This window comes from Ischnura elegans, chromosome X (genome assembly GCF_921293095.1).
Source record: "Ischnura elegans chromosome X, ioIscEleg1.1, whole genome shotgun sequence".
In the NCBI taxonomy this organism is placed as follows: domain Eukaryota; kingdom Metazoa; phylum Arthropoda; class Insecta; order Odonata; family Coenagrionidae; genus Ischnura; species Ischnura elegans.
This window is the reverse complement of record NC_060259.1, coordinates 13,274,521-13,292,032: the sequence shown is the minus strand read 5'-3', so window position 1 is coordinate 13,292,032 and position 17,512 is coordinate 13,274,521. Positions and strand designations below refer to the sequence as shown.

The 17,512-nt window shown below is 40.2% G+C and overlaps 1 protein-coding gene across 2 annotated transcripts in view; it reads right to left on the bottom strand.

The window, feature by feature from the left end:
• Positions 1-10,538, bottom strand: part of LOC124171352 — a 30,323-nt gene extending 19,785 nt beyond the window's left edge. The window contains exons 1-4 of one of the 2 annotated variants that reach the window (XM_046550512.1): positions 10,272-10,538; positions 10,129-10,193; positions 9,906-10,052; positions 9,660-9,824 (exon numbers count right to left, since the gene is read on the bottom strand). In XM_046550512.1, the coding sequence (XP_046406468.1) occupies positions 9,660-9,824; positions 9,906-10,052; positions 10,129-10,193; positions 10,272-10,488 (594 nt within the window). In that variant the 5' untranslated portion in view covers positions 10,489-10,538. The remainder of the gene's footprint in view (positions 1-9,659; positions 9,825-9,905; positions 10,053-10,128; positions 10,194-10,271) is intronic. The other variant, XM_046550513.1, reaches the window with a different exon arrangement.
• Positions 10,539-17,512: the final 6,974 nt, after the last annotated feature.

Genomic DNA, 17,512 nt, shown 5'->3' with positions numbered 1-17,512 from the left:
AGCAAATGCTCATGCTCCAAGTTTATACTCGTGAGCATTTGCTCAACTTTTATTCATATGGCCCACGGTTCCACACGTTGGTTGTCATGGTGACGTTTAACTCTATGGCCTTTGACCCCCATTATGACCCTCGGAGGTCAAAAAATCAACAATACGGATCTATGAACTGCAAAAACCGACTTCGGCACCCTTTGAAACCTATGGTTCGACACATTGGTGTCACGATGGCCCAATGTTTACCTCTAATACCTTTGACCTCCGTATTGACCTTGGAGGTCAATTAGTGAATAATATGGGTAATTACCATTGACTTGGGCACCCCTTAAAACCCATGGATTGACACCTTTGCTGGTATGCTATTCATTTTGCCACCCTTATGACCTTCATTGTAACCTTTCTGGGTCAACCGTTGAATTTCCGTAAATAAAAGTCTTATTTTCAGTTTCCTTGAGTCCAAAAACCTAAGAATATACATCTTGGTCAATGAAATTCAGATATTTTCCTATCTCGATTTTTTTACATTGAAACCCCATAGGGCAAATTAAAATTTTTGGTTTGGACCATCATTGTGAGGTCAGAAGGTCAAAATTGTAAAATTTGTTTACACCCAACAAAACTTAGGACCTTTCCCCGTATGCAAGTATGCAAATTTTCAAGAATATTGCTTGAGGGGAGGTGACTAACATTGGAGGTCAAAAATGACAAACGACCTGTGGGACAGTCTGCATAATGTGCAAATTAATCAAAGCAAGCTACACTTATCTGCTCAAGAAGATGAGTTTTTGAGATTAGTGCTAAGTCCATCTCAATACAAACTTAAATTTAAAATAGTTACAGCAATTAGGGAGTGTGCTGTGCCTTCCACAGAGTCAAAATTTAAATCATGTATGGTAGAGTTAACTTTAATATCAGATTGATTCCTAGCACTACCTTGACCGCTTGCTTTGTCCTGATATCAGAAAAAAAACCATGAGAAGATCCCATGAGAAGAAAACATGCCAAGTAGCCTCTGAATTAACACAGCATAGTCGTTACAAAATCTGAATTTATTTTTAATTCTCTGACTTTTCCAAGTCTACCAATTTTAGGGAAACTTTATTCCAGATCATTGAAGAGAATACTAATGAAGGCTGCATTTTTCACAAATCACCATGTCGTTGTTGTGATAGAGACAACAGTTTCTGCTGCATTCCAGCAGGCATCTACAGGGCGAAGTGCTTGATGCATTCGCCTTGCGACCAATAACATGGGGGTATGGGATGAAGGGCTTTCCTCTCGATTGAAATTATGAGGATGTTCAGATATTTCAATCACCTCTCGAATGATCCTGGGAGACTATCGGGATTCTCTGGCAAAAACTTTTGTCTCTTCCCAGTTGATGCCGTGTCCTGGTTCACACAAAGTATGCTCAGCCACAACTGACAGATGGAAATGTTTATTTTTCTCCGCTCTTCTATGCTCCCGCTCTGCCCAATCAATGCAATTCCAAAACTGCATTCAATCTCATAAACTCCTTTGTAGGGGTGAGGTAAGACACAGCCCTTAGGAGTCAGAAGAAGATCTCCCATCATCTTTGTCGTTGTTGTTGTTTGTCATCACCACAGAGTTGAAGCATGTGGTAACATGTTTAGAAGACGATAGAACTCTTTGCTAGGCTCTTGGCTGTTTGTTGCTTTGTCTTCTTATTAAGGTTTTCATGAGGCTTCTCGTCTCTCATACTCTTCTAAGGACTTTCTCATTACTAACTCAGTTAATCCATTTGATACTAATCTTTCTTCTGTAGCCTTATATTTCAAAGGCCTTTATCCTTGCTTTCTCCGCTGCTGTCATTGTCCATGCCTCACTTCCATATAGGAGCATACTCCAAATGTCGGTTCTAATGAATTGTATCCTTACATCCACATTTATATTTCCACTGTAAGCAGGTATCTCTCTTAGGTAGTGGAATGCTCTCTTCTCTTCAGCTATTCTGCTTATAATTTCTTTCTTCTCCCATTGCTAGATATCTGGCATCCCAAATAACAGAATTCATTCACCTCTACCAGTTTTGCTTCTCTATTTTAATGTTAGTCTTGACTTCTCCTCATCTGCTGCATACTAATATCTTGGTTTTCTTTGTGTTTATTTTCAGCTGATACCTACCCACTCTCGCGGCTGAGCTTAAAGCCACCGAGTGCGTCCACCGGGTTGCGGATGGTGGGTCGACCTTTAGATATAGAGGTTAGCTGCGAGATAAGCGAGTTCTCTCGTCAAATAAGCAGTCGTGGACAAAAAGCGGCAGTATTCTGAGGGGGTTTGGGCTACCCTTGGGTAAGATAGACCATTTAAAAGATACCAAAACCTGTGAAGATACCGTGACTTGGCGACTGGGGGCCGCCAATAATTATGCGTCTCATCACCTGGGGGAGAGGGCAGCAGCTCTTCTTCACATGTGCGAAGGTGGAGACCATACTGGTCGGTACAGCGACACACATTCCACTACGGGCGTGGTAACATTTACTTTAACGGCTGTAGTACAGCGATGTGGAAGGCAAGGGGAAACCACCACATTATCATCCCGAGGAGTCACAGCTACTCCACTCAATTTATATTATGACATGATGGAATTCTCTCGGGTAAAATATTCCGGAGGTAAACTAGTCCCCCATTCGGATCTCCAGGCGGGGACTACTCGAGAGGGTACATCGGTCAAACGAGATAGAATGTTACGGATAGGAACATGGAACGCCAGATCACTTCGTACCTGCGGTAAGCTAGAGAACTTGAAGGTGGAGATGCGAAGAATGAACCTCAATGTATTAGGCATCAGCGAAATGAAGTGGCCCCAGGAAGGAGACTTTTGGAGTGGAAGCTACAGAATGATACACACGGGATCGCTAAATGGTAATGCTGGAGTAGGCATAATGCTTAGAAAGAGTGCCGGGATGTGTGTTAAAAGCTACCTGCAGTTTAATGAAAGGATAGTAATGGTGAAGATAGATACTAAACCCGTAGCTACTGTAGTGGTACAGGTTTACATGCCTATGTCAGATTATGAAGACGAAGAAGTAGCAGATGTCTACCAAGATATAGCGGAAGTTATCAATCAGGTAAGAGGGAAAGAAAATCTTATTATTTTAGGTGACTGGAACGCCGTCGTCGGCAAAGGTCAAGATGGAATAATAACTGGGAAATATGGGTTGGGTAACCGAAATGAAAGAGGAGAAAGGCTACTTGAATTCTGCACGGAGCACAGGCTAGTGGTTGCCAACACTTTATTCAAAAATCCCCTGCGAAGAAGATACACGTGGAAGATGCCAGGAGACCGTAGAAGATTCCAAATTGACTACATTCTAGTGAAACAAAGATTCAGGAACCAGGTGAAGGACTGCAAAAGCTATCCAGGGGCAGATATCGATAGTGACCATAACCTAGTTTTGATGAAATGCCACCTTAAATTTAAAAAGTTGAAGAAAGCCGTGAAAAACATATGGCAGGTTGAAAAATTGAGGGAGGTTCAGCATCAACTGGCTTTTAAAGAGGCTGTAGAAAATAAAATAGGGGAGGATACGACCAACAAACCAATGGAAGAGAGTTGGAAAACCATTAGAAGTGGTCTGCAGGCAGCAGCTGAGGAAGTTCTTGGTAAAAGAAGAGTCGTTATGAAAAAACCATGGATCACGCAGGAAGTATAAGATCTCATTGAAGAAAGAAGAAAATACAAGGCTGCGAAAACAGAGGAAGGACAGAATCGTTACAAGAGGATAAGGAACGAAATATGTCGTAGAGCGCGGAAGGCTAGAGAAACGTGGATGAAAAGCATTTGCAAAGACGTACAAAACAATCTTAAACATGGAAAAGTAGAGGCCGCTTATAGGATAGTGAGGAACCACTTTAAGGAAAGGGGCGTAAGATTTAATACCCTTAGGGACAAAAACGGAGAACTATTGATTGAAAACGAAGAAAAAGGGAAGAGATGGAAGGAATATCTGGAAGATTTGTACAAAGGAAGTCGCCTCAGAACGAATGCTATCGAAAACGAGAGGGAAGTGGATGCCGATGACATGGGAGCCCCAATTTTAAGATCGGAATTTGATGCGGCTGTAAGAGACCTCAGGATAAATAAAGCGTCTGGCATTGATGATATTCCTGCAGAACTAATCAAAAATTCAGGAGAGAAGACGTTGAACCAGCTATACAAAATCATTAGTGAAATGTATACGACATGTGAGATACCAAAGGATTTCGAGAGGAACATTATAATCCCTATTCCTAAGAAGAAAAGAGCGGAGAAGTGCGAAGATTTTAGGACCATAAGCCTTACTACACATGCATCAAAGATACTGACAAGGATCATCTATAGAAGAATAGAACGAAAAGCAGAAGAGTACTTGGATGAGGACCAATTTGGATTCAGAAAAAACAAAGGCACAAGGGAAGCAATATTAGCCCTAAGACTGCTCATAGAAAAGAGAATGGAAAAGAACAAGCCAACATTCGTTGCGTTTGTGGACTTAGAGAAAGCATTTGACAACGTGGATTGGAGCACAATGCTTGGAATCCTAAAGGAAATTGGGGTTCTTTATAATGATAGAAGAATCATCCCCAGTTTATACAAAAACCAAGTAGCCGTGATAAAATCAGGGCCCAGCTGTGAAGAAGCAAGAATTAGGAAAGGAGTGCGACAAGGCTGTACATTGTCACCAGTAATTTTCAACGTTTACATTGAAAAAGCCATTAATGAAATCAAAGAAAAGGAATTGGGAGTGAATATCCATGGAGAAAAAATTAGCATGCTAAGATTTGCCGATGACATAGCCGTTATAGCAGAAACAGAGAAGGACTTGAAAAATATTCTGGTTAATATGGGTACGGTAATGAGTAGATATCAACTGAAAATAAGCACGAAGAAAACCAAGATCTTAGTATGCAGCAGAAGAGAAGAAGTCAAGACCAACATTAAAATAGGGAGGCAAAAACTGATAGAGGTGGATGAATTCTGTTATTTGGGAAGCAAGATAACTAGTGACGGGAGAAGCAAGAAAGAAATTATCAGCAGAATAGCCCAGGAGAAGAGAGCATTCCACCAAAAGAGAGACCTGCTTACAGCGGGAAACTTAAATATGGAAATAAAGAAACAATTTATAAGAACCTACATCTGGAGTATGCTCCTATACGGAAGTGAGGCATGGACTATGACCGCAGTGGAGAAAGCAAGGATAGAGGCCTTTGAAATGTGGTGCTACAGAAGAATGATGAAAATCAAATGGATCGACCGAGTTAGTAATGAGGAAGTCCTAAGAAGGGTAGGAGAGAAGAGAAGCCTCATGAAAACCTTAATAAGAAGACGGAACCTTATAGGCCACATCTTGAGACATGATGGCCTGATGAAGACAATCGTCAAAGGACAGGTGGAAGGCAAGAATGGAAAAGGAAGACCTCGAACAAAATATATGGAACAAGTAAAGAGAGATGTGAAAGAGAAGAAATACGTAGGAGTGAAAAGATTAGCTGATAGGAGAACTGAGTGGAGAGCTGCGTCAAACCAATCCTAGGATTGTTGACCAGTGATATGACCTACCCATTACCCTACCCATATAAACCAGAATATTTTTCAAATTCTTCCCTGTTTCTGCAATGACCGCTTTGTCATCGGGAAATCTTAGCATGATTTTCAAGCAATTTTTTCTCTTTAGATATTCACTCCCGAGGTCCTTTCTTTGATTTCCTTAATGGCTTTCTCGATGTAAACATTGAAAATTACAGGTGACAAAGCACAGCCTTGTCTCACTCCTTTCCTAATTCTTGCTTCTTCATAGCTGGGCCCTAATTTTATCATCGCTACTTGGTTTTTGTATAAACTGTGGATGACTCTTCTGTCACTGTAGAGAACTCCAATTCTTTTTAGGATTACAAGCATTGTGTTCCAGTCTACGCTGTCAATTGCCTTCTGTAAGTCCATGAACACAACGAATGTTGGTTTGTTCTTTTCCATTTTCTTCTCAATGAGCAGCCAATATTGCTTCTGTTGTGCCTTTGTTTTTTCTGAATCTGAATTGGTCCACATCCAAATACTCTTCTGCTCTTCGTTCTATTCTTCTATAGATGACCCTCATCAGTATCTTTGATGCATGTGTAGTCGAGCCTATGGTTCTAAAATCTTCAAAGTTCACTGCTCTTTTCCTCTTAGGAATTGAGATCATAATGTTCTACTCAAAGTCCTTTGGTATCTCACCAGTCAAATACATTTCACTAATGATTTGGTACAGCTGGTTCAACATCTTTTCCCCTGCATTTTTAAATAGCTCTGCGGGAATATAATCAATTCCAGATGCTTTATTTATACTAAGGTCTCTTACAGCCGCATCAAATTCTTATCTTAACATTGGGACTCCTATGACATCTTAATCCACTTCCCTCTCATTTTCGATATCATTCAATCTCAGACTGCTTCCTTCTTACAAATATTCTTCCACCTCTTCTTCCCTTTGTCTCCATTTTCAGTCATTAGGTCTCCATTTTTCTCCCTAAGGGAATTACATCTTACGATCCTTTCCTTGAAGTGGTTCCTCAATATTCTACACATAGCCTCTACTTTTTCATGCACAAGATTTATTTTTTATGTCCTCACAAATATTTTTCATCCAAGCTTCTCTAGCCTTCCTCGCTCTACGACATATTTTGTTCCTTATTCTCTAATAGCAATTCTGCCCTCTCTTTTCGCAGCCTGGTATTTTCTTCTTTCATTGATGAGATCTAATACTTCCTGCATGATGCATGGTTTTTTCATAACCACTTTTCTTTTACCAAGAACTTCCTCAGCTGCTGCCTGCAGACCATTTCTAATGGTTTTCCAACTTTCTTCCACTGATTTACTGGTCGTATCCTCCCCTATTCTCTGTATTGCTTCTTCAAAAGCCACTTGATGCTGAACCTCCTTCAATTTTTCAACCTGCCATGTTTTTCACGACTTTCTTCAATTTTTTAACAAAAATCTGGTAAACAAAATACTAGACCCTTGTACTTTGTAACGGGGAAAGTGCAATTGGCACAATATTAGAGTCCGATATCCAAGAGCAAAAGAAAAAAAAGGTATATTGTCATGTTCTTGGTAATAAGCCATATTTGTAATGTTCTTGGTAATAAGCCATATTGATAATGTTTTTTTTGGTAAAAGTCTAATTTATGTTTTTATTGTAAAGTTTGTTTCTTTTCTGAATTGTTTTCTGACAGCATGTCAGGTATATTTCTTTGTAAATGTTTTGGGGGGTACTCTTGAGAAACTATGACTGATGATTGTTTTTATACTATTTAACTTTGTGTTTTAACTAGTTGGGGGGGAGAAATCGAGCCACGTACCTTGCTTATTCCGTTGCCATGAGAGACGGAGAGAGAGAGAGAGAGAGAAGAGACAGGAAAGAGAGCGGTTGTAGTGGCCATGGAGAGGGCTGAGATCTGGCCAATTTGAGCCTCCCGCGACCCCGCCTGTCAGGGAGTAAGTCGGCTGGGCCCGTCCACTGAAAGGTGGCGCGTCGGGAGCGGGCCATCTTGAAGCAGACGATGCAACGAGTACTGGCGCATGCGCAGAAAGGAGGAAGTCATAGCCTGCGACCACGGCTGGTCGCGCAGCGTTCGCTCTCTTGGATCTCAGACTTCAGCGGGGACGGTTCTCCCTGACAGCTGTATGGTGTGGGTTGAAAGCACATTGAAATTGTTTAAGTGCCTACCACCTGTGTTCATCTCAAAATCTCATATTCCAAATGTAAGGTATGTGGCTTGGTGTGCAGATGATGTGTTTAGCGTCTCGTTAGGGTTGCCTTTTCGCGTGTTGTCTCAAGGTGTATTTTATTTCGGTTTCAACAATCGGTTATTTTGTGTGAAGTTGAATTAATCATAGTTTCTTCCGAGTTGTCAAGTGAGGGGAATGAGCCTTAATGAATCTATGTATCCGGTGTCATTATGTATTGCCGACCTTTTCATTGTTTATAGAAATTTATTAAAATAAATACGGAAGTTTAGCCAGAGTGGGGATCCTGTTTTATTTGTTTTGCTTTTGTCCAAAGACGCTTGAATCCTGGCAGTCATCACCACTGAACTTATCTGGGTGGATTACGGTCGGAGGCGACCTTGATCCTGAATTTCCGTTGGTCTGGTAGACCTGGCGCCCAAACTTACTAGGTTTAACAGGTAAGGCGTCGCAACTTGGGTGTGATGCATCACCTGTTGGCATGGTAACAGTACTAAAACTAAGAGTAACTAAGTTGAAACACCAGAGATGTTCATCTCATGTGCCCTGATAGATTGAGAATAGGCACTCATAAATGGAAAGAGACCCTAGCCATTGAGGTTGCTCCAATGCAGTTAAATATATTTTTGTGAGGAAGAAAATCAATCCTAGTAACTGACAATGCAAGTACTTGGTATAGCTTTGAGATATTTTGTTGGAGACAAGCTGTTGCTGGCTGTCACTTGTTTTAAGAAAGTCATTTGGTGTGGAAAAAATAAAGATAGCAATGAAAGAACTTTTAAGTGCTAATGCAGGAAATCCCTAAAACACCAGTGACAAACAGAGGAGGATGTCAGGAAGACACAGCATTACCACATGTAAGAATGCACAGACAAAATTATTTTCATTCTTCACACCAAGAAGATCTGACTTGTGTAACTTCCATTTCTTAACTCCTGATTCCATGAGTATGCCCCAGAGAAAAGTCTGTGATGGACAGTGTGAAATGAACATGCTCAACAAAGTGACATATGTACTGCCATACTCGGTTCATACTTGATGGACACTGAGACACAATTTTCATCACGGAGTGAGCCTTACATCATGATATTTACATGCTGAAGTCTGCAACAGGGCTTGTTTCCATGGTGAATGTATGCATAATGGTCACGTTAAAAGTAATACCGTGCGGAATAATAGTGTAGTGAGCACTGTGACCGATCAAGCTGCCATACTACTTACACACCATTTACACTGTGCTCACAGTATAGTGCCCTTAAGTTCAATGTTCATTGCAGCATACTATCACATTGGTAAGCACACTTTTAGTCACATTTCAAGGTTTTTTGCACACTTTAAACTCGTTTCCAGTTTTAGAAGACTGCACACACACTTCTGGCAATTAAAGCCACTCTTTTAGCTCACAACTATTTTCTTCACGGAGACCATGAGCATATCCCTTCAAAATACTAACTTGTAGCTACAACTCTGCAAATTTTCCAGAATATTACTTTTTGTTAGTTCCCATGAAACAATGAATTCCCTTGAGTTCATCGGGTGATTCTAACCCCAATTCCTCTTTGTTATATCTATCAATCGAACAGCAGTAAATAACACCCATCGCACGATAATTTAATAAGGAAATTTAAAAAAATTACTAGATAAGAAAATGTGTGTACACAACTGATCCCGTGGCGCATGAATCATACCAAATGCATGTACCACCGCCCGCCACGGTAGTATAACATAGAGATTTCACTTGAGTAGATAGGCAACCCACTCGAATGAAGAAGCGTAAAGCGAGCAAACACCTCATAAGAAGAGCGTCGTTTTATTCCTATTAATTTAATACTTCAGATGACGCTTTTCGGGATAATGTTAGGAAAGAATATTATTTACCAATATTAAACCAAAACTTACAAGTATTAAGTCAGCAAGACAAAGTCACATTTACCTCTTTGTCCTCTTGTGCAGTAACATCTTCTCCAGTTGCCAGAAGCATCAAACGCTGGTACTCCGGGTGTTTTTCTAAGAGGAGAAAAAACAATTCCTTCCCAGACATGGCCTCTGTCTTTTCGTCGCTGCTCTTGCCACTGGCGGCATTGTCTGAATCGCCACTCTGTAACCAACATTAGCAGACAATTGTGTTCATTAGCGGTAAAAAAATTATAATAACTACATTGACATAAAATTCACATACTTTTACGTTCTCCAAATCTTCCGTAAATAACAAACCATTGGTATCAACAAAACATGGAGTCATTCCTGAGTCTATGGCTTTTTTCATCTTGACAAGTTCAATTAGCTGGCTAACTAGCTCATCACGATCTTTGAATATCACCCGACCCTAATTTCATGAAATATATTAAGATAATTGACAACAAAATTTAGTATATTTCACCAAAAATTACAAAACTCGATACCTCAACAGTAGCGTTTACGGTCTCAGGACAGCTTAGGCCAAGAACCATTAGAGACTCCTTTATTCCTGCAATTAGGAAGAGGTAAATAACACGAGGAAATAATTAAAACCCTTAGAATTTGCAGAAACAACAATATTACACACTGGTGACCCGTTCTTCCGTGGTGCAGTGACGCAAACACTCCTGAATTTCTACATCGAGCTCGCCCATGAGCCATCGCAGGAGCTCTATCCAGTCTTCCCCGTTTCGAAATATGGCATTCTTCAATTTTCTGTTAGTCCAAGAGCCCACATGAGGGTGCTTCAAGCTTATTAATTGCCATCTAAACTTTTTTACAGCCATCACACGTGCAATAGCCATGGTCCCAACAAATTCTCATCTGTCTGTCTCTCTCGCTTTCTTCGGCGCCAAAGAAATGGGCTAGGTTGAACAATTGAAACTAGAAATTCTGCGCATGGCGCTCAATATGAAATTGATAAATAATGGAATTCTAATGAATAACCATGACAACACCATTTTTTTAGGATATATCCGCGGAATAGCCAGCAGCGTACTTTTGCAAAGTCATCCATATATGCACAAAACGTGCATAGATTCCACAGTTAAGGGTCACCATCATTCTCTCGCAGAGTTTAATATGTTAAAGAACAACTGTTGTGGAGCATCATTTAAAAAATATTTTTGGGTAAATTATCAACATCCTCAAAATGACTTGTGACTCCACCCTTATATTATCGTCCCCCGTGCATGATACATCATTTTCGGTATAACTAATCCATGCCCTAGTGGTCTAGGGAGATGGCAGAATTTTGACTTTCTGTTCAAATGGAACTAAGTTTTCAGAGGAAGCCCGATCCCTGCTTTGGTGTTGTGAGGAGGGCGATTCAGGTGCAGCTCATCGTCCATTGGATGGGACAATAAGTGATGATTCCCCCCTTAGTCACGTAAATCAAGTCAGCCAATGCTAACTCTGGGTTTCCCTTCACTCTTCCTTTTATTCCTTAATGTCAAAAATGACCTTAGCTGCCAGCTGCTTACTACATACCCCTCTTACCATGCATGCAACTAGGATTCATATGATACATTAGGCCATTCACGGAAAGGGTGAGGGGAATTCGGACATCCTGTGTCCTAGCCCTATCCAGTAAAAATGGTTTGTGATGAACCAATAGCATCTGTATTCATATAAAGGTTGCCCCTATATACTCAAGGACATCGTCATAGATAAGGCTCAGCTGTCACCCCTCAGCATCACAAGTTCGTCTTTCGAGTGCTTAATGGATTAACGGTGCAGGTGCCTCGATCCTGGGCCATGCCTATGAGAATTTGTAATTTTCATTAGCTAAATTTAAATAAAAATCCGATTCAGATACTGCATAATCTCACTTACCACGCACCGTCATGTAAGACAACAATTTTGTTTTTGAGCGATGAATTTAGGAGAAAAATAATTTTAAAAAATTGGCCAACGTTAGCCAGGATTATTAAAAGGAAAAACAAATAATTTAAAAATATTATTATTATTTTTTTCCTTTAAATTTTCTTTAGTTTTCACTGAGTTGTTTTAGTGTTAAGAGCATGGGTTTCCACCAAAGTAGCTCTTTCCTATTGAATTGCGTTGAGAAATTTTCTCGTTATATGACAGGTTGAAACTATTACAGCCTTTTGCAATTTGATGTATGTATTTTGAAGCTGTTTTGTATATGTTTTGGGATGACACCAGTAGCTGAGATGACAATTGGAGCTATAGGTATAAACCTGTTCCATATTCTTTTTATTTCTATTGCCAATTCTTGGTAATTATTTATTTTTCCGGCTATTTTCTTGTCGATGTTATGCGACAGTGGCACAGCAATATTAACTATGTAACAAGTTCTATATTTCTTGTCACTCAACATTATATCTGGTCTGTTATTAACTATAGTTTTATATGTTTGGATGGGCAAATCATAGTAAATTTTAAATGCGCTGTTTTCAAGCACTATTTTGGGGTGGTACTCATAGTATGGGGTCTTGGCATCTATTAACCCTTTCGCTGCTGTTCAATCTCCGAAAACCTACTCCTCACATGCGGCGAAAATGTTAAAATGCGTTTCCTGGGCCCATGGAGCAGGTACTTCCAGGATGGGTGTGGTACACCCTCCGAAGGGTCGCTAATCTGCGGCCATATCCTCAACGAGCTCACCCACGCAGGACCGTCTCCTCGACCCTACCAGCCTACCTCCCGAAAAGTGACCTCTCCGACTGCAATTTTAAAATCAATCACTCAATCCAATCGTCAAAAAATGATTGTTTTCATCGCAATCCTGCCTATCAAGCAATCAAACACGTCTTTTAACCGTGTTTCTACGATGAAAAATAACGATTTTGTTAACTTTTCTAGAAACGTGGCTGCGGACAACCGGAAAAATGGCCATTTTAGCAAAGTTAACAAAATCGTTATTTTTCATCGCAGAAACACGGTTCAAAGACGTACTTGATTGCATGATTGGCAGGAGTGCGATGAAAACAATAAGTTTTTGATGATCGTATTGAGTGATTGATTTTCAAATTGCAGTCAGAGCGGTCACTTTTCAGGAGGTAGGCTGCCTACTCGTATGGCCGAGGAGACGGTCCTGCGTGGGTGAGCTGGTCGAGGATAGGGTTACGGATTAGCGACCCTTCGAAGTGCTTCGGCGAAAGTGCTGACCGCATGGCAGGGAGGAGGAAAAAGTACGTCCACAGCAGTCTGCCATGCGGACGTACTAGGTACGTCCACAGCAGTGAAAGGGTTAACTTGTGTTGGTAGGCCAGTTTTTGGTGGATAATTTTTGCTACTTGATTATGTCTACTTAAATATTCTGTATTAGCTAACATCTTACAGCCATATATAATGTTTTGAATTGTTTCTGGCACTTGAAAACATCTTCTACATTCATCATCCATTATGCTTTTATGACCCAGGATGTACTTTGCATAATTTTTAGTGCAGACAACCTGGTCTTGTATTGCCAGCACGAACCCTTTGGTTTCTCCATAAAGTTCACCCAATGACAACCATTTGTTTGATGAGATTTTATCCAGTGGCGCAGCGAAGGGGGGTTTTGGGGAATGAAACCCTCCCAGAGCTCAGAGAAATTTTTTAGTTGAATCCATTTTACTTTAATGGATTGATATTACTAATAGAATAGTGTCAGGATTAATAAAATATCCCTCAGAAAGCCGTAAAACTCACCATTTTGAATCGTTTATCTAAAAATTCCGCCTTGTATTAATCTCGCAACTACCGCTTATCCTGGTGGGTATTCCATACCCCCACACTCCCCGGTATTAGTTGCACCTAAACCCCCCCAGCCTTAATTCCTAGCTGCACCCCTGATTTTATCAACATATGGTTGATTGAGGTCATTGATGTGTCGTCCATGTATTTCCTTCTGGGCCCATAGTTCAACCTTTCTATTCAATAGAACGGTTCTTGTGTTGGTTGTTCCACAGGTCGTGCCATTTTTTAAGTTTAATGGTGTTAATTTATTGTCGGCATATACTATTGATTTGTGCTTCATCGAACTGTTTGATTTATCGTAAAAGAAATGTTTTAGTCCATGAATTTGATTTTTGAGGAGCTGCTGTATATCAATTAACCCCATACCTCCCATATAGTGGGGTAGCGTTAGTTTCTCTATTGCAGCCTTTGGGTGATGTAAATTAAATTTTGTGAATGATGTGTGTATTGATCTTTCTATGCCTGCTATTTCGGTTATTATTATTGTTATTATTATTATTACTATGGAAATAATACTTCAATTTCCTGCAAATATAGTGGATAAATGACAACTGTAAAATAAACCGATTATTTTGCATCATACTCCTGATGATGTTATGTGTCCTTCCTATTAATTATTATAGTATTCTACCGATTAAGGTAGGTTTCCATGGAGTATTCGAGAAGCGATCTGGGAGCCTCCCTTTCCTTCCAGCACTGCCTTCTTTAATTCACTGTAAGGCCTACTCTCTTTCAATCTATCTAAAAAAACCTATTCTTTTCCTTCCCCTCCCTCGTTTACCTAACATTCTACCCTCCAACACCATTTTCAGCATCCCCTCCCCGCTAAGCACTAACTCCATCCAAACCTTCTGTCTCCTGCGTATCTCATCTAAAAGCTGCCTCCCCTCGCCAACCATATCCAGCACTTGGTCGTTCCTTTTCCTCTCCGTCCATTTCACCCTCTCCATTCTTCTCCATACCCACATCTCGAATGCCTCCAATCTTCTCTCGTCTTCTTTCCTCAGTGTCCACGTTTCCGCGCCGTAGAGAGCTACACTCCAAATCAAACTCTTCACCAGCCTTTTCTTTAAACTCTTACACAACGATCCTCTCAGAAGCTCCTTCCTGTTCATGAACGCCTCCTTTGCTAATGCAATTCTCTTCCTGATGTCCTTACTACTGTATCCGTTTTCCTCTAACGTACTGCCTAAATAGTTGAATTGCTCAACCTGCTCAAGTTTTTCACCACCCACCTTTATCTTGAGTCTCACATTCCTCGCTCGATATGCTTTACAAAACCGCATAACCTTAGTTTTCCTGTGATTAATCCTCATCCCATACTCCTCGCAACGTTCGTATAACGCATCCACTAGAGCCTGAAGCCCCCTCGCTGACTGGCTGATCAACGCTTGGTCATCCGCGAATCTCACTGATTTGAACATCATTCCTCCCACTTTTATCCCAGCTTCTAACTCATCCCACGCTTCCCTTACCATCTCTTCAGCGTACACGTTAAAGAACAGCGGCGATAGAGGACAGCCTTGTCAGACCCGGCCTGAGACCCAGCTTAGCGAGTCCTTAGGGCCACTCCTTGGCAATGAAGCCCGACCCTCCCACTTATTTAAGACCATCCTCACCACAGGAATCTGTTGCGAAGAGGTTATATATTTTCAATAGTTTTTTCAATGATATATTTTATTGCATAGTACAATGTTTTATACTTTGAAATGAATTCTTTGTTTTTTTGTGCGTAAGCAATTTTTAATTGAAATTTTAGCATTAAAAACAAAGGACTTCCGGACTTATAGCCTTATTACCTGGTTTTTACTAACTTCGTTGTTATTAATGCTAGAGACCCATTTAAAATTCCACAATGCTTAAAAAATGCTCGCAATTCTTTTAGAAGAGTAACTTAATGAAAATCAACTACAATTTTTGGTTGAAAAAAACTGGTAACGCATTGAGTTGACCGTGGATTTGTGCCATGATAGGGTTAGAGGGTGTAGTGAAGTGATCATGGTTAGGGACGTGCTCCCCATTGAGGATGGGTCCCAAATCTGAGGGACGAAAATACCAGGGTAACTCCACCCCGAAAAAGAGCTCTGCACAGAGAGGTTTAAAATATTCTCATGCTACTCGTAGCACGAAAACATTTTCCAATTGTAGGCAACTGCAGGAAAAGGTTAAAATGCTAATTCAAGAATCACTTTCTAGATCACATGGTCATTTTTACCATCACTTTCACAGTGCTTTCAATGCTTGTAAATGCTATTCTTTTCGAAGTTGCAAAGGGAACTGTAACAGCTGTTTGGGCTCTGATTAGCTAAAAAATGTTTTCAAGAACCTTGTGCTCATTAATTGGTGGGAAAACAATAAGCATTTCATCGATGGAAGTCATCCATTAATTAATATGCCATTTCAAACCAATGATTGGAGATAAGTATCCTGTGCAAAGGATGGGAAATATGATAAAGTATTTCAGGTTTCAACTTCACTGCATACATCTCAGATGAAAATTCCAAATAAACCTATAAACCTAAGAAGTCTTAGCTAACACTTAAATTTTCTAGCATCGTGTCTTAAATCACTGAATGTAAACAGTTGCATCAAGCCAAGTGAGCAGCTACACCACTCATAGAAGTGGCTAAACTACTAGGTGTCCAGTGACTCTCCACCATGTCTACAGTGAATATCCATTAACACCTTAAGTGCGGTATGACGTGATATCAAGTGAAGCGGCAATATTAACGAGAGTGAAGAAAGTTATTTACGGAAAAAGTGTAAGTTATTTATAACATTAATTGTTGATATATGTATATAATTCACCTACAAACATTCTTAATATAATTTCAAATAATTGTTTGCACATTATCCCATTCTTATCTTATTCCTCATAAGATGTTTGCTTGCAAATACTATTATTTCCAGTTTTTATGTATTAATTTTTAACTCAGGTACATCATATTGCAAAAATATGTTATTGGCTTGAGTTCAGAAGATAGTAATGAGGAAGTTATGTGTTGATTCTTTATGTTTCCACATCCATTTTTACTTTGGCACCGGAGTCTCTACCCCAATGACCCGAAAAGGACTCGTGTCAGCAAAATCTTCCCTCATCCCACCCCCATCTTTTTGATGTGCCAATGGCACTCCCAAGAAAGCTATTCTCCTCTATCTTACAAGCGGACCGACTAAATCACCCCTCGCTTCTTCTCCGTACCCCCTCCAACCTTAGAACAGCCGGTTGCACGCCAAGAGACACCCTAATCCACCGTGGTAAAATAATTTTGAAAGCAGAGTGCCGCTCATCTCAAGTACTTGCAGTGACAGGAATAATGGTATGCGAAAACCATTTTTGTTAAATATCTGCTTCTTACTTGTGGTTGTATGGGAAGAAAGGTATTGGAGCTGAAAACAAGAAACGAGTAAAGGAATTTGTGATGAGAATAGTAGCTTGAGAAGAAAATATAGAAATTATTCAATATTCTAGAATCCTACCCTGATACTGAGGCTTACCAGTAAAAGGAATATGCCGAAATTTCTTGCACAGAATTACCATCTCAATCAAAAAGCTGTTCACGGCAATTCCTTGTACTTATAATTGGCATTACATCCATCTTAACCAAAAATGTCCTATAGCAGTGGCAAAATACCAATGGCGATACCGGTAGAGCATTACAAATTCATTTTCCTTGTATTATTTGGATACATCGCCCAGGAAAAAATTGAAAGGGAACGGCGGCGTGGGAAAAAATCCGTTCTTATGCAACCCGCATCACGTGTCTATCCTGCTGTGCCGTTGACGTGATATCACGTCATAAATAAAAAAATTCACAGCTAACAAATGAGAGCCAAGAATTTTTTTTTTCATTATTTTTCCAAGCTCTTTTGGCACCCATGCATGCGTTTTGCATTAAGAAATGGAACCGCACCAGGGGATAATGTTGACTTTTACATGGTCAGCATTGAAAGTGTTAACTGTCTGCATTATTATGGTCACCCAAAGGATGTCTCTAAATACATATCACAAAACAATGACTGCCTGCATAGGTCCATTTAGTATCTGATGCAGACCCAAAATGAAGACATTGAGGACAGATTTATGACTAGTGGGCATCTTTCAAGAGGACACTGCAGAAT